General features: G+C 33.6%; 2 protein-coding genes across 6 annotated transcripts in view; one reads left to right on the forward strand and one right to left on the reverse strand.

Moving 5' to 3' along the window:
* LOC109550234 (uncharacterized) overlaps positions 1–14,711 on the forward strand; it is a 529,004-nt gene that overhangs the window by 403,410 nt on the left and 110,883 nt on the right. The window lies entirely within an intron of this gene.
* Positions 1–14,711, reverse strand: part of POSTN (periostin) — a 34,242-nt gene that overhangs the window by 15,921 nt on the left and 3,610 nt on the right. For all 5 annotated transcript variants that reach the window (XM_019936733.3, XM_019936731.3, XM_019936729.2 and 2 more), the window contains exons 3-15: positions 13,328–13,392; positions 11,397–11,554; positions 9,102–9,266; positions 8,020–8,166; positions 7,354–7,495; positions 5,979–6,191; positions 4,866–5,000; positions 3,565–3,713; positions 1,860–1,996; positions 1,155–1,285; positions 510–640; positions 301–403; positions 125–192 (exon numbers count right to left, since the gene is read on the reverse strand). In XM_019936733.3, coding sequence (XP_019792292.1) covers positions 125–192; positions 301–403; positions 510–640; positions 1,155–1,285; positions 1,860–1,996; positions 3,565–3,713; positions 4,866–5,000; positions 5,979–6,191; positions 7,354–7,495; positions 8,020–8,166; positions 9,102–9,266; positions 11,397–11,554; positions 13,328–13,392 — 1,744 coding nt within the window. The remainder of the gene's footprint in view (positions 1–124; positions 193–300; positions 404–509; positions 641–1,154; positions 1,286–1,859; positions 1,997–3,564; positions 3,714–4,865; positions 5,001–5,978; positions 6,192–7,353; positions 7,496–8,019; positions 8,167–9,101; positions 9,267–11,396; positions 11,555–13,327; positions 13,393–14,711) is intronic.

Consider the following 14,711-nt stretch of genomic DNA (forward strand, 5'->3'; position numbering starts at 1 on the left):
AATCAACAAAGAGCAATGCAGTCCCAGCGTACATCTACTTATTAATGTATACATTTCTAGTTTCTTATGTTAAACCTGCAATGTCTGTTCAACACATTAGAAACACATGCAATAACATCTGTACCTTAATTTGGATGTATTTGATCAGTTTATTAAGTATTTCCAGCAGCTGATCATTTCCAACAGGTGTGTCTGTGAAGAGGAATATTAAATGAATATTGTAAGAATGGATGAAATAAAAATCTAGGTTTCTATTGAAAAAGAGTTATGTTTTCATTAATCAGTTCAATAATTACCAACCTGCTGGATAGAGGAGTTTATCTACAACATGAATGACACCATTTGTTGTCATGATGTCAGATTCTTTTGATTTCAATTCATTTACCAGAAGTGTATCATTAACCTATTAAAACAGGGGATAATTTCAATGGGAAATTTAATGAAATATGAACATTAGGATAATTGAATAATAGATTAACACTCTCATAGATTCATACTAGAGAACTTACTCCTTTCAGAAAGATTTTGCTTCCTTGTGTGGTCTTTAAAATGTTAGTAACACCAGGTTCAAATCCCTTTCCAATGAAAACTCCTGGTGTCAGGTGATAAAGGATGATGTTTTGAAGAGCATTTTTGTTCCCTAGGGGGAAAAATATATATTTATTTAATAACGTGTTATATATTTTGACATTTTGATATTATGAGGATGAAGGAGAAAAATATTTCTTTGTCTTTATTTTTTCCACACTAATTTCTCATAATATCATTGTTCTCTCAATGTGATATCAATGCTATGTCAAAACATGCAGTCCCTTCAATAAGTTCAATCAAAATATTATCCAACTTACTGGGAGAAAAAAGTCAAATTATTTTTGAAATTGTGACTATTTCTTTCTTTGTCACCTAGTTGTGTGCCCTTTAATAGAGACAACATAAGTGAACATCTAGTCCAACAACATTACGGTAAGCAGTTAATTGAGAACATTTATGAGTGACCCTCTAATTATTCCAAATGAAATTAAAGGAGACGAAGGCTAGCCATGAATAGGAAAGAGGGGGCACTTTGGTGGCTGATATCTGGGCAGGAACGCTTGAGGAAGAAATGAGATCCTGAAATCAAGGGGCAAATATATCTGGTGTTCACTTCTACTCACGAATAAGAATTTCCTTTTCGTCTTTAGTCATTCCCTTAAAGGCATCGTTGGTTGGCACAAACAAGGTCCAATCTCCAGGCTGTGTCAGGAGCTCTTTCAAGTCTGCAGCTTCAAGTAGGCTGAGGAAGATGCTAAGCAGGAAGGACATATGGACATATGTTTATTTTATTAGATTTAATCTAGGTAAGCCTACCCACCATGCATGAAATAGAGTAGAATCCCTATACGTGGAAGCATGAGAAATTGGTTCATATGTTTTCATATGTTTCAAATGCAATTTACTGTTAAAGGTTTATCATGGGGAAATTATTTAAATATACATATGATTCTTAAATTTCCTAAACTCTGTTTTCCCCCTATAAATCTTGGTGAGGTCACACTTTATTTAATATTCTGCAAAATAGTCTTTGCTAGAATATACTATCAGTTTTTAAAAACTTAATTATAAAAAAATTTGCAAGAAGTAGTTCAGTCTATTAGGTTGATTTTTGTTTGTTTTTTACTCACCAAGTCATATTATGCTGCACCAGGAAGAAAAATATTGTTAAGAACATATCTTAATTTTAAAAACATTTGTATAGACTTTCTATTCTAAATTCTGTTCTCAGCAGTACTGAATACCGAATGGATTTTGGAATACTTACGTGAAACAAAACTATGCCAAAAGCTCTTATTCTCTTGTGGAGGTGAAACTAGTAAGCTTACCTGAAGCGCTTATCTTGTTTCAGTTTTTCATGGAGGGATTTCTCTGCTGGTTTGATGATCTCTTGGAATATGTGAATGGCACCATTTCTTCCTTGCTTGCTTCCTCTCACCATGCATGAATTTTCAATGCAGACAGCCTAGCAAAGAAATAAAGATACAGTTGTCCATTTCCTTACTTGAAATTCCCTACGTAAAAGAAGCTACATAATTGAATTTCTGGATGGGCTCTTCTAAGAGGTCACCTGACTTCTAATGCGAGAAAAAAGTTTCTCTCCTCTGTTTTTAAGGTCTTGTACACTCTGACCTCACTTTTCCTGTTCAACTAGGTCTTCCACTACTAAGCAAGCTACCCTATGTGTGGGGCAGGTAGTTTTGTCAGTGAATTTAAAAACTCCATATAATTCCACTTCTACATTTCCTATCATTCCTCTCTAGGTTCTAATAATTCTTACAGACCCTCTTTTGTGAACTTTCACCCTTTAACTTTTTAAGACCCTCTTTAACCATAAAGTTTCGTGACTTTACTGCCTCTTCACAAATATTTAGTATATTATCTTGACTGTAAGACACTATCAATTTTAAGTCAAATTACTGATTAAGTTATAGCATTTCTGAACAATAATATTTATATATGTATCATTTAGAATGCGGCGCATTTTCTGCATCATTTAAAATGTGTGTCTTGGCCTTGTGGAACTATGGTGCGCAGCACTGTGTGTCATGTTTAGTTCAAGGTAATGCTTGATCTCCTATGAGTTCTTATTTTTTTTTTTTTCCTATGAGTTCTTTTTAACTGTAGCTGCAAGGTTGCCTGGACAGAAACTGAACAGCACCACTAAGTAGCACTGTAATTCTGATAATAAATATTTTCTAGAAATTTTCCCTCAGATAAAGCACATTAGAACCACTTACTAGAAATCTTCATGTGCCTATAAAAGTTTATCCTGAAAGCCATTCAAAAGAGATTCGGTGGTTGGATGATGGTCATACATTAAAAGATCATCCTAAACATTGGACTCAATATAAAAATTACCTTGTAAACAGTAAAGTACGGTACTGTGTAAAGCAAAAGCTTATTTTAAATGAGTTTTAGTGATTTATGGAATTGAAATAATGCTTTAGAAAACGTTATTTATAATGAAACAAGTGCAAGTTATCAGAATTATTAATACACAGCACTTTTTGTATACTTTCCTCAAAGTCTTTTTAAACAAGCTATTCAGTTCCCTGATCTTCCTATAAATATTTACTATTAAGACCACATTAATAAAATTCTAAGGAACTTTTGTTACAAGAACAGTCTTTCGCAGATGTAGAGAATGGACTTGAGGACACGGGGAGGGCGAAGGGTAAGCTGGGACGAAGTGAGAGAGTAGCATGGACATATATACACTACCAAATGTAAAATAGATAGCTAGTGGGAAGCAGCTGCAGAGCACAGGGAGATCAGCTCAGTGTGTTGTGACCACCTAGAGGGGTGGGATAGGGAGGGTGGGAGGGAGACGCAAGAGGCAGGAAATATGGCGATATATGTATACGTATAGCTGATTCACTTTGTTATACAGCAGAAACTAATACAACATTGTAAAGGAATTATACTCTAATAAAGATGTTAAAAAAAAGAAAAAAGAACAGTCTTTGACAAGGGCACGTCATTTGACATTTAGGCCAGCATGGGTATTTTATCTCATTTGGATTCACTTACTGTGCGATACACGAAGACTCTGAGCTGTTTGCCGCCAATGGTCTCGAGCTTTTGTCCATTGTAAAGCTCATTAAGGCCAACTTTTACTTTCAATATGTGATTCTGCAGAATTAATTTAAGAAGACGCTGATCCATGCTCAGAGTATCATCTATAAGTAAATTCATTACAAAAGAGTGTTATTTTGTTTAGAAAGCAAAGTTTCTCCTGTAAGAGAAAATCATGAAAATGGTAATTCCTACCACTATAGATCTTATGGATCCTACACATATATAGTATATGAGATGACTACATGCCAAAAGCTAAGAATTCTGTGCACAAATTAGAAATTCCATGAGCTATTTCATCAAATGACTACAATATGATTCCAAGCAGTCCAAACAATGGGCTTCATCTATGTGAGGGCCACATGGTTTTATGCGGTCACTGACAAAAGTTAAACTCTAAGCCTGGCCAAGATTTTCTCTGAGAATCTGATGTCCATTAGTCACATGAGAAACTACTGATGAATCATTTCTACATTTATTTTTATTTATGGAGAGAGAGTTGAAGCATGTAACCTCTTAAAGATGGGTTGATGTCAACATGTATGGATATTATTATTACGAAGAGAAAAAACAGCATTTCTAGGAATTTGAATTTTCTCGTTAATAATTTTCTATGTCACAACCTAGTATTTGGAAAAGCATTAAAAAGGTGATACTTATTTAGTTTTTAATTGCTAAATTTTGCCTAACAATTTAAATGTCTTTGTGAAGTCATTTTTTTCTGGAAAAAGTGTCAGGTTGTATTAATCTAAACACAGTCCTTGAATAGCAGCTACTAGGTCAAATACTTGTAATAACAGTTCACATCATAATATGGAAGTGTATCATTTTCTCTTGTTTGTATTTATTTATAATTTGATACCTTACATTCAAATTCTGAGTTGCAAAATGCACCTACGTATTCCTAAATATTATTATGTTGGTGTTTAAATAAACAAATCAGATTTATTTTTCTTAAGATCTGTTAATACATCCATTATGTGTGCTGGAAATATGATCAGGTTCACAGAACAACTGAAGACTACTTACCACAAACTTTCACTTCCTGTAGGCTATTATCTATTATAATGAAATGTTTTGAAATGAAGGACATTTTAATAGACACTACATAGTGCTAATGCATTGTATGTGTAGCTGGTAAAGAAACTAATTAACACCTCACAAAATATCTATTATTTCTTAATGCAAACAATCATGGTGAAGAAACAATGTGTGTAGAGGAGGAAAGAGTAGGAATGACAGTGTCCAGTACATACCAGAAAATGCATTATTCACGGGTGCCAGCAAAGTGTATTCTCCATCTGGCCTCAGAGCAGATGCCAAGCCTAATTGGGCCACAAGGTCTGTGAAAGTGGTTTGCTGATTTCCAGCGAGCTCAATAACTTGTTTGGCTGTAACATAAACCATTACCATTCAAACAATGTCATCGTTGTTATTACCATAATCATGAAATTAGTAAATCAGTTCTTGGCTATTTTCCATAAGCTATTTGCTGTACTGGCAATGTGACATCCTGCCTTTCCTTAGTAAGAGAGTTCCAGCTTCCCTTTTTTGGGGTTGATGACCAAAGACTTTCAGAAGGACAATATCTTTCTGACTTCTTGCTTTGCAGTTTTCTTGGATTCTTTATTACTTGCCTCTTATCTCTCTGCTCTTGTGAGTGCCATAGGTCTTTCATTTATCCAAAAGTAACCATTTGGTTATATCTTCCCTTCTGTTTTCAAGAAAAGCTCTGGCACTGTGATAATCTTTATCAATATTAGGTATTAGAAGTAAGTCAGGCAGAGAAAGACAAATATCATATGATATCGCTTACATGTGGAATCTAAAAAAATGGTACAAATGAACCTATTTACAAAACAGAAATAGAGTCATAGATGTAGAAACCAAACTTACAGTTACCAAGGGGGAAGGGAGGAAGGGATAAATTGGGAGATTGGGATTGACATATACATACTACTATATATAAAATAGATAACTAATAAGAACCTACTGTATAGCACAGGGAACTCTATTCAATACTCTGTAATGACCTATATGGGATTAGAATCTAAAAATGAGTGGATATATGTACATGTATAACTGGTTCACTTTGCTATACAGCAGAAACTAACACAACATTTTAAATCAACTATATCCCAATAAAAATTCATTAAAAAAAAAAAAAGAAACTCTGGAAAGCCAGAGGTCAATGCATGGAATGCCCATGACCACACAAGCTGCCTATTTAGTACTCAGGTCATTGTTAATTTTGTGTTTGTGCTTCATATGGCATTCCTTATACTGCACATTTATTTTCCATCTGCCTACTCTTAAGGCATCTAATTGGTAAACGATAGTAGGTAGAACAATATGAAACTGTTGCTCACCAGAATCAGGAATCAGGACCTGATCAATCAAATGGATAACACCATTATTTGTCACAATATCTTTTTTGTTCACCATTTTGATTCCATTTACTGTTATGCTGTCACCATCACACCCTATCTCAATTGTGTTTCCTTCCAGAGTCTCAAATACTGCTCCTCCCATGATAGCCTCGGAACACTGGAGGGTGTTTAAAATGTGGTACTTCAAGAGAGCTGGAGGACAAAGTACAAAGAGTAAGCTTTCAGATCAAGGAGAATAGCATTTGACCCTTAAAAGATGTGTTTCACTGTGGAACTAAGTATTCCTAAGAAATAGAATATATATAAGACCTAAGTATTGACCTAAGGTTTTAAAATTCTGTTTATGTTCTCAAAATGTTTTTTCCATCAACTCTACAATAAAATTAGCTCAGCTCAGTAGGAAGTAAGAAGAAAAGAAGATCAGCTGCATGGAATTATTTGTGTAGTTCTAGAAAATGTGTTAGATCAAGTTCCCTCTATCATAAGAAAGGAATTTCCAATGGGAACAAAGAATAATTCCTCCTTTCAGAAGGCCTATAAAGTTATTTGCTAGTGATACCTGTTCCAAACACCCAAGCAGTATCTTACATCAGCTACCCATGACAGAACAGCTCTACAGGCATACTTCATTTCATTGAGCTTCACTATTTTGCACTTTGCAGATACTACGTTTTTTGTTTTTTTGGTTTTTTTTGCAAATTGAAGGTTTGTGACAACCCTAAAGGCAACATCTAGAAAATAACCAAAATAAAGATGCTTTCTTGAAGGACTTCTGAAGGGATCTGTGCCTAAATTGTCTATATTTGCACCAAAATATCTCATCATAAATTGGTTAAGCCAATTTGGGGTAGGCTGAGTAAGCGAAATGTGCTAGTCACAATGTAAAATCTAGTTGAAACTAAAAAGGAGACTCGAAAGAAGCCAAGTTCTGTGTATCAATAGGTAATGGCCAAAGAGAACCATGCAATTTTCTCAACTCAACTTCAGTGTAAATTTAGAATTAAAAGCATTGAACAATATGTATACAGTATTAAAGTTTGATGATCTAATATTTCTTTTCAACACTTTCTAATTCTTTTTAATGTCTGCTACTTAGTTACTTGAAAGCAGTGCAGAAGAATGTGATCTTTAGGATACCCTGATTAATTATCTTAATTATTAAATTAATTATTGAATTACTTTGCCTACTCTTTCAAGGATTTTGTTTTTTAAGATTTTTGTAGTCCACCTCAGAATAAAAGTTTTTCTTTGCCTTTGCTTATCAAAGGTGATAATGCTGGCAGGACTTGATCTCTTTTTCATTTCCTTTCTTGGAATTCTGGGAGACTTCTCCTAGAGAGAGACAGTTAAGTACCTTCTGAAGCCACTTTGTCTCCCATGATCCTTTCTAGAACCCCTCGTGGAAGTTTCTCAAAAGCTTCATTGGTGGGAGCAAAGAGTGTGAAGTGACCATCTCTTCCAAGGGACTCCAATATATCAGATGTGATGGCAGCTGCCTGAAACACAAATGTGCTTTTTAGAGGCTGGCACATTGCAAATCCAGAAGAAAATTACAATACACTCAGTCTGGGTGGACATGAGGGAGTTGATTATATAGAAAACTATAGAAGTTAGATATAACTCTTGTTAGATCTTTAAAATATTATCTTTTGACGCAAACAACCATGTCTTTTCAAACTTTCCTCAAACTGTATGTAAGATGGGGAATTCTGCCAATGCTTGTGTGACTGAACAATATACAGCAGTAAACGTAATAATTGATGAATTCATTCTAAATGCACTAAGTACACTACAGTCATGAAACTAATCATTCTTTATCTATCATGTCCACGTAAATATTATTATTTCATATAAGGAGATGATTTCTTCTGCGTAAAATGAAAACCTTTTCATTTCAAGAAATACATTGGTTATGTGTCTGCCAGATTTAATAGCTTTTTATAATTATTTTAGATTCTGACAGGGAAAGAGGAGGAATTTCAATGGTCCCAGACAATCTGCTATTACTTCTTGTACTTACTCTAAAAGATGAGAGGTCATCTTCTGCTTCAATAAAGTCCTGAATTGAGGTACCAATTTGTGTAAGGACACGGTCAATGACGTGCACAACACCATTTGTTGCAATCTGGTTCCCATGGATGATTCGAGCACAGTTAACAGTGACAACCTAATTATTTGAGAAAATCAAATTTTAGAAATCACAGCTATCTATTGACCACTGAGACTGCAAGCCCCCGTTTCCTATTTTTCATGATTACTGGTAAATGTAACATGAAAGAACTGACATTCTGAATGTAAATTCTGAGGGTGAAGACTTACATATTACTGTGTCCAAAAAAAAAAAAAAAAAACCTAGGAAAAAATGCAACCAGTTGAGAACCCAAGTCCAGTTACACTTAACATACCTAGAAATGCAAGGCAAAAACATTTTTTTTGTTTAAATTATTGCTTTTATTCCTCTATTTCTTTCATAAAGATAGTCATACACTATTTCTAATGTAGGTCAATGAGTTACATAAAGAAGTCTAATTAGTCCTAAAAAAAAGTTCTGAGACAGAAACAAACAATTATTGCATAAATATGATCAGTTCTATTTCAATGATTTCCTAAATATTGAGTCCTCACTGACCCTTTATTTCCTGGAACTCTGACTGTTGAAAGAGCTCTATGACCCTGGTTGGACGTCTCCCACAAAGACTTTATTAAAACACACAAGGACCTAAATCAGTATAGTAGCCAGAGGGTGAATAAAAGAATACTCATTCTCTGATTTTTCTCTGATAAATTCTCTGACAAATACTTATTATTTTTTCTGATTATTAGTTTTTCAAACACATCAAATACTAAAATTTCCTTTTGTAGAACACCTAAGTCTACTATCAATGAACTATCAATTTAATTTCTTCCTTGCAATCACTCTTTAATAGAAATCACTCACTGAATTAGAAATTTACATGCTCTAGATGTAAGGAAAAGTCTTGATATGGCATTTACATTATATTCACTAACTTTTTATTATTTCTGGGAACCTTACATAAAAGATATAGAAAAAAATTAAGGGCAATGTTATTGAGAAAGGTACTTTTTATTAATGAAACTTACCCCATTAGGATAATGGTTAATGGAGAGCCCCAAATTGTTATACATTGGATGAACAATCATGCCGTTTTTCAAGTCCTTGGTCAACATTCTCTTATTAATCATGTGGCTATGTAGAGCATTCAATAATTCAACATTTACGTTGCTCTCCAAACCTCTACGGATATCCTAGGAAAAATTGAAATGACAGAAGTTTATTTTATTATAGTTAATTATTTAAAATCTTATAATCACTCTGTTTCTACTCTCTTGTTATTTTCTCATTGAATTACCCAGACGGTCAAGCCAAATTGACATAAATAACTTAAAATTATACTATTTCAATTGATTAAGAAATTTTGTAAGTAGAGGTACTCAGTAAAGGGTTCCAGCTCTTACAGAGCACTTGGACATTTTTAGAGACAAAACAAAATTTTTAATAAATGTATTGATGAAGAGATGATCTTGCTGTAAAGGCTTAGGGAATATGAAATTATCAGATATTTAAAGTACTTTGAGTGGAAAACAAAATAAAAGTGGCATTATATTTGTCTACAACATCAGAGTTTTAATAACCGTTTTATGTTTATTCTATGACAAATTCAAGAATTCAACCATCCTGTACCTTTTAATTTATCCAATACCACACTAAAATACTGTACTTGGTGTTATGAGAAATACAATGGTAAGTAAGGTGAAGTCTCGACCTTTGAGGTACTTATTCTATAGCAGCAGGCAAAAATAAACATAGTAAGATAAAGGACGGAAGGAGAAAAAAAATGCTTTCCAGATCAAATGAAGATGGCTGGCAATTCAGGTTTGGAGACAGGTCTTGCAGGGTAGGTAGACAGGGTAGGGACGGTGTGATGATCATTCTAAGTCCAGCTCCTGGCACAGGGTGAACGCTGGGAAAGCAGAAGTTGTCCAGTGTGGTTATTATATGCCTTTACGTTTCTCAGATAATATTAAGAAAGAAATTTTAGAAAGTATATGGGACCATAACATAGAAGACTTTAATGCCCAAGTAAAGAGTAAATTAAACTGGCAATGGGGAGCCATTGAGGCTGTTGTGGGCTTGGAATATAATGATTAGCCTGGGCTTTAGGAAGGTTAATCTGGTGGTAGTGCATAGCAGGAAAAAGACTATTATGAGGATGAAAAATTAGATATGGGTGACTAACAGTAGTTTCTAAGAACTGAAGAGAGGCAAAGTAAGGATAACTCATAATTTTCAAGTTTGAACTCTGAGATTGGTACTGCCAATTATGGAAAAAAGACAGCAGAAAAGCAGTTGTTGATGGGGAGAAAGAAAGTGGCATCTATTTTAGATAACGTTTTGTTTAAAGATACAGATGGTGTATCCAAGGAGAAATATTAAGATAGATGTTAGAAATATTCTCCTGGGATTCAAGAAACACAGATTCCATGGCTCTATGCATTAAAGTGAAAGCTGAAGCCATCAGAAGTGCATCTAAACTTCAGAGTATAGTTCCTGGAAGAGACCTTAATAAGACCCATTCTAAAGGCATGGAAGAAGAGGAGTCTGCAAAAAGGACCAGAAAGGTGGTTAGAGATGTGGTCAAAGACAACCAGAAGAGAGAAAGTTCTATAATGCAAGCAATTAACCTCACAGTTAATGAAGCAAGATAAAATCTAGAAGAATCTGCCTAAGTTTTACTAAGTATTGTATGACTCTAGTAGTAATTATCAGTTCATCTTCATATCAAGTAGAAAGTAGGAATATATTTCTATACCAGTTTTACAGATTTGTATATTGTCATAATTTAGTGTGTTGTAAATCAGATTATGCACAAAAAAGCCTGAAAATTAAATGTATTGCTTACAACCCTTCAATTTAAATATCCACACACGTTTATAAATCTGTCAGTCTCTGAACAGCCATATATATTTACATATAATTAAAATAATAAGTATATGTATAATATAGCTTATTAAAAATTTTAAATTCCACTAGACTTCTTAACTTGCCTTTCTATGAGATATGTCATTTAAAATTACCTATATTTCTTCACAACCAAAAGGGAAAGAGGAAAGGAGTAAAATAGAATAATGATAAAGTGCTTGTTCAATCCACTATTAGTTTACCTTTATTAGTCCATGAGCCTACTGGGGTGTTATTCCATTTATGGATGTATTAAAATCATTTTCTCCTTACCCTCAATTAACTCATCCTTTTATGTATCCTCATAGATGTACGACAGAAAGATATACAATTTCTATTCATTTCCAAGTTAGTAAACCAATTAAAGTATACCAATAGCAGTAAAAAAATTTATATTCATGAAAATAATGAATTACAGAATCCAGGTTGTCCCAAGCCTCGTTACTTGGTGCGAAGTAAGTGAATGACCCCTTTCCTTCGATCTCTTCCCTCAGTTTTGAGACATCAGAATAACGCTGCGTGGTGGTGGCTCCCACAATGCCCAGGGTACCATAAACATGGTCAATAGGCATAACTGAAATAATCAAGAGATGAATAAGTACTTAGGAAAAAATTTCAAGAATGTTATTTTACAATAATTTAACCTTTACACAAAGCCCCCCAATATATTAAATGATAATTTCAACAATACAGTTCTATAAATCATCAATTTTATGTGAAAGTTGCCTTTTGAATGTCAAATAATAAAGTACTATTGAAAAATATCATTCCATATATCCTTGGTGTTGAGGGAAAATGAATTTTCAATTATTATCCTTGTTTGAGGTTTAGTCTGTTTACATGTCAAATCTGCTATGTCAATATGGTTCAATTACAATTATTAGTAAGTATCTTTGATTATTTCTCTGAAAACAACAAAAGTTCCTCACTTCTCACTGACAATGGCAAAGGTAATTTATTTTTTCGTGTTGGCTTAAAGCTCCTAAATAGTATAATACTGTTAGGTATAGGGGTGTAATTATACAGATTTGGGTCCCTGAAAGAAATATGTAGACCTGCTTCTTTTCATCATAATTTCAGGAAGGAGGTATAGGGGTGTAATTATACAGATTTGGGTCCCTGAAAGAAATATGTAGACCTGCTTCTTTTCATCATAATTTCAGGAAGGAAATATATAAAAATATCTAATACTTCTAGAATACATCTTCTGAACTTCAGAAGAAAGATTAATATATGAATGTCAGCCTGAAGTTTGGGTGCAGCCAACTTATTTTTTATGACTGTCTTATTTAAAATTTAGTATGATTTGGATCATATCATAGGAGAAATGGTTATTACCTTTGTGAATATAGCAAGACTAGGTACACAATTAGTAAATTAAGTCACAAAATCAGGATTTAAAAACACCCCAACAGGATGGGAAAAATGAGTCAAATGTGACAGTTAAATGTCACAGGGTTCCATTTAAGTCCCACGCCTAAGTTAAAAAAAAAAAACAAATCCCAAAGGAAGACTTGATTTGACAGTATTCATTTAAAAAAGATCTGTAATCAATGTTAATTACTTAAAAATTCAGCATGAGTTAACGATATGACATGGTTACCAATAACATTAACCAAAGTTCAGGAGCCCACCTGCCCCAAACTGAGGTATTTGTCTTAATATTTTCTCAGCTTCCTGGACACACATAGATAGTAGACACCAGTCTTGGATCACAATCAGAAGGAAAAAAAGACTGGATTAGAGGCTTTTCATGGGTTGCTGTCAATTACAGTAAGGACTCCAAAGTCTATATCACATTCAAACTGGGGGCCATGAGCCCAGAGAAGAGAAGATTCTGTTGGGGAAGAGAGGGTAGCTGGAGGAAGGGTGTGATGATTTGTGTTAACTATCTGAATGGCTGTCATTTCAAAGAGGAAATAGATGAACTAATTTTTCTCTAGTTGGCAAGTTACAGGAAACTAACTTTCAATCTGAGAAACGTTATAAAATCAGAGCTGTTGAAGCAGAGAAGATGATGTCTTGCCAAGTAGTCAGCCCATGTTCCTAGACAAATTCAAAGAAAGGGATTTTGTAGTGGCGATTTTTGTTCTTGAAGGAAAGTTGAACTAATTTAAATTTAGAATAAGCTTCTGTTGTCCAGCATTTAGTGTATATGATGTATATTTGAATACTTTATCAACATGATAAAGTCATGATTAACACCAAGATATGGGGGATATATCTTGGATTTATCATGGTGCTAAACACACACACACACACACAATTGGCTTCGCTATAAGCTACTTCAACTCTTTTTCCTCAAACAAGACAAATTCCTCATTTAATTCAGTAATTGAAACTTTACCTGCTGGGCAGCCTTTCATTCCTTCCATCCTCATATAACCAGGGCAGCATTCATATAACACAGTCCTATACATTGGAAGAAAATTAATATTAAAATGGGAGAACTACAAAGGATATATTTTGACATAAACTTAGCAAAACATATTACTTATTGCCTTGATTTGTTGAGAATTTAGAAATCCAGTTTTTTTGTTTGTTTGTTTATGACATCAAGGTATTTATATTAGCTTGATTTCTCTCTATAGCCTCATGGCATGGTGGAAAAATTCCAGGATCTTGAGCCAGAATAATGGAGTTTGGTTCCCAGTTCCACTACTTAGTTGATGTGTGACCTTGAGCAAATCATTTAATAAATTTGAGTCTCAGTTTCCCCAACTATTTAACATGAAGGTAGTAGCTAAAATATTTATTCATGGGTAGTTGTGAATCTCAAATAAAACAATGCTTTGGAAATAATTTTGCAAACTATAAATAGCTATAAATGTTTATTAGTATAAGGTTATTAGGAACTAAGAACGTCAGAAAAATTTATTAACTCACTTATAGGTAGTAAAACATGAAACTATAGATGAGAATAAAATTTCTGGCATGGAATATTGGCTTAAGGATAGTTAAAAGATAAGAATATAGATATAAGTGGGAAACTAAATTTTCAAACTGTTCTCTAATTTTAATATAATTTCAAGAATAGCTGGTATCGGAAACATACACAGACTGTAAGAGAGCCTTATGCAAATATGGTCCCTGAAATAATTTTATTTACATGGCTACCCATAAAAATAAATGTGAATATTTGGATGCCAAGGGATTGATTAAGAATTGCTTATACTTTAGCTTTAGCATATATCATAAACAATAAGAATGAGATACATAATTTTTAGTTCGGGACTAATAATACTTTATGTAAAATAGTAAATAGAAGAAGAAATTGCTAAAGTAGCAAAAATTTCTATAACATATGCTCATATTAATGCACTATATGGTATAGAATTCCAAAACAGGCAATTGCAATTTCAGATGATACTTGAACAATACAGTTGTCTGAGTTAATGCTTTGAAAGCAATGACAACAAAGAAGTATTTTTTCCAGGAAATTTATGCTACACAAAACTCAAAGTTCCCATATTGTCAGTAGGACAAATAAGAGTAAAAAAATCTCATGAATGTGCATATCTCTGAAAGTGGGAAATTTATCTTCATTTTCTGAATAGTATCTAAAATCTCATGGAAATGCCAACTGAAATGTCACTGACATTTTTTTGAAGGAGGTCTACAAAATTCTATATTATTGAGCCAATATATATTGTGGGGAATATCTTAAACCTAGGAAACTTCCTGTTTTTCATTAGACCCACCCAGTTACTTCCCCCAAATCCCCAAAGCAG

Source organism: Tursiops truncatus, chromosome 18, assembly GCF_011762595.2.
Source record: "Tursiops truncatus isolate mTurTru1 chromosome 18, mTurTru1.mat.Y, whole genome shotgun sequence".
Lineage (NCBI taxonomy): Eukaryota > Metazoa > Chordata > Mammalia > Artiodactyla > Delphinidae > Tursiops > Tursiops truncatus.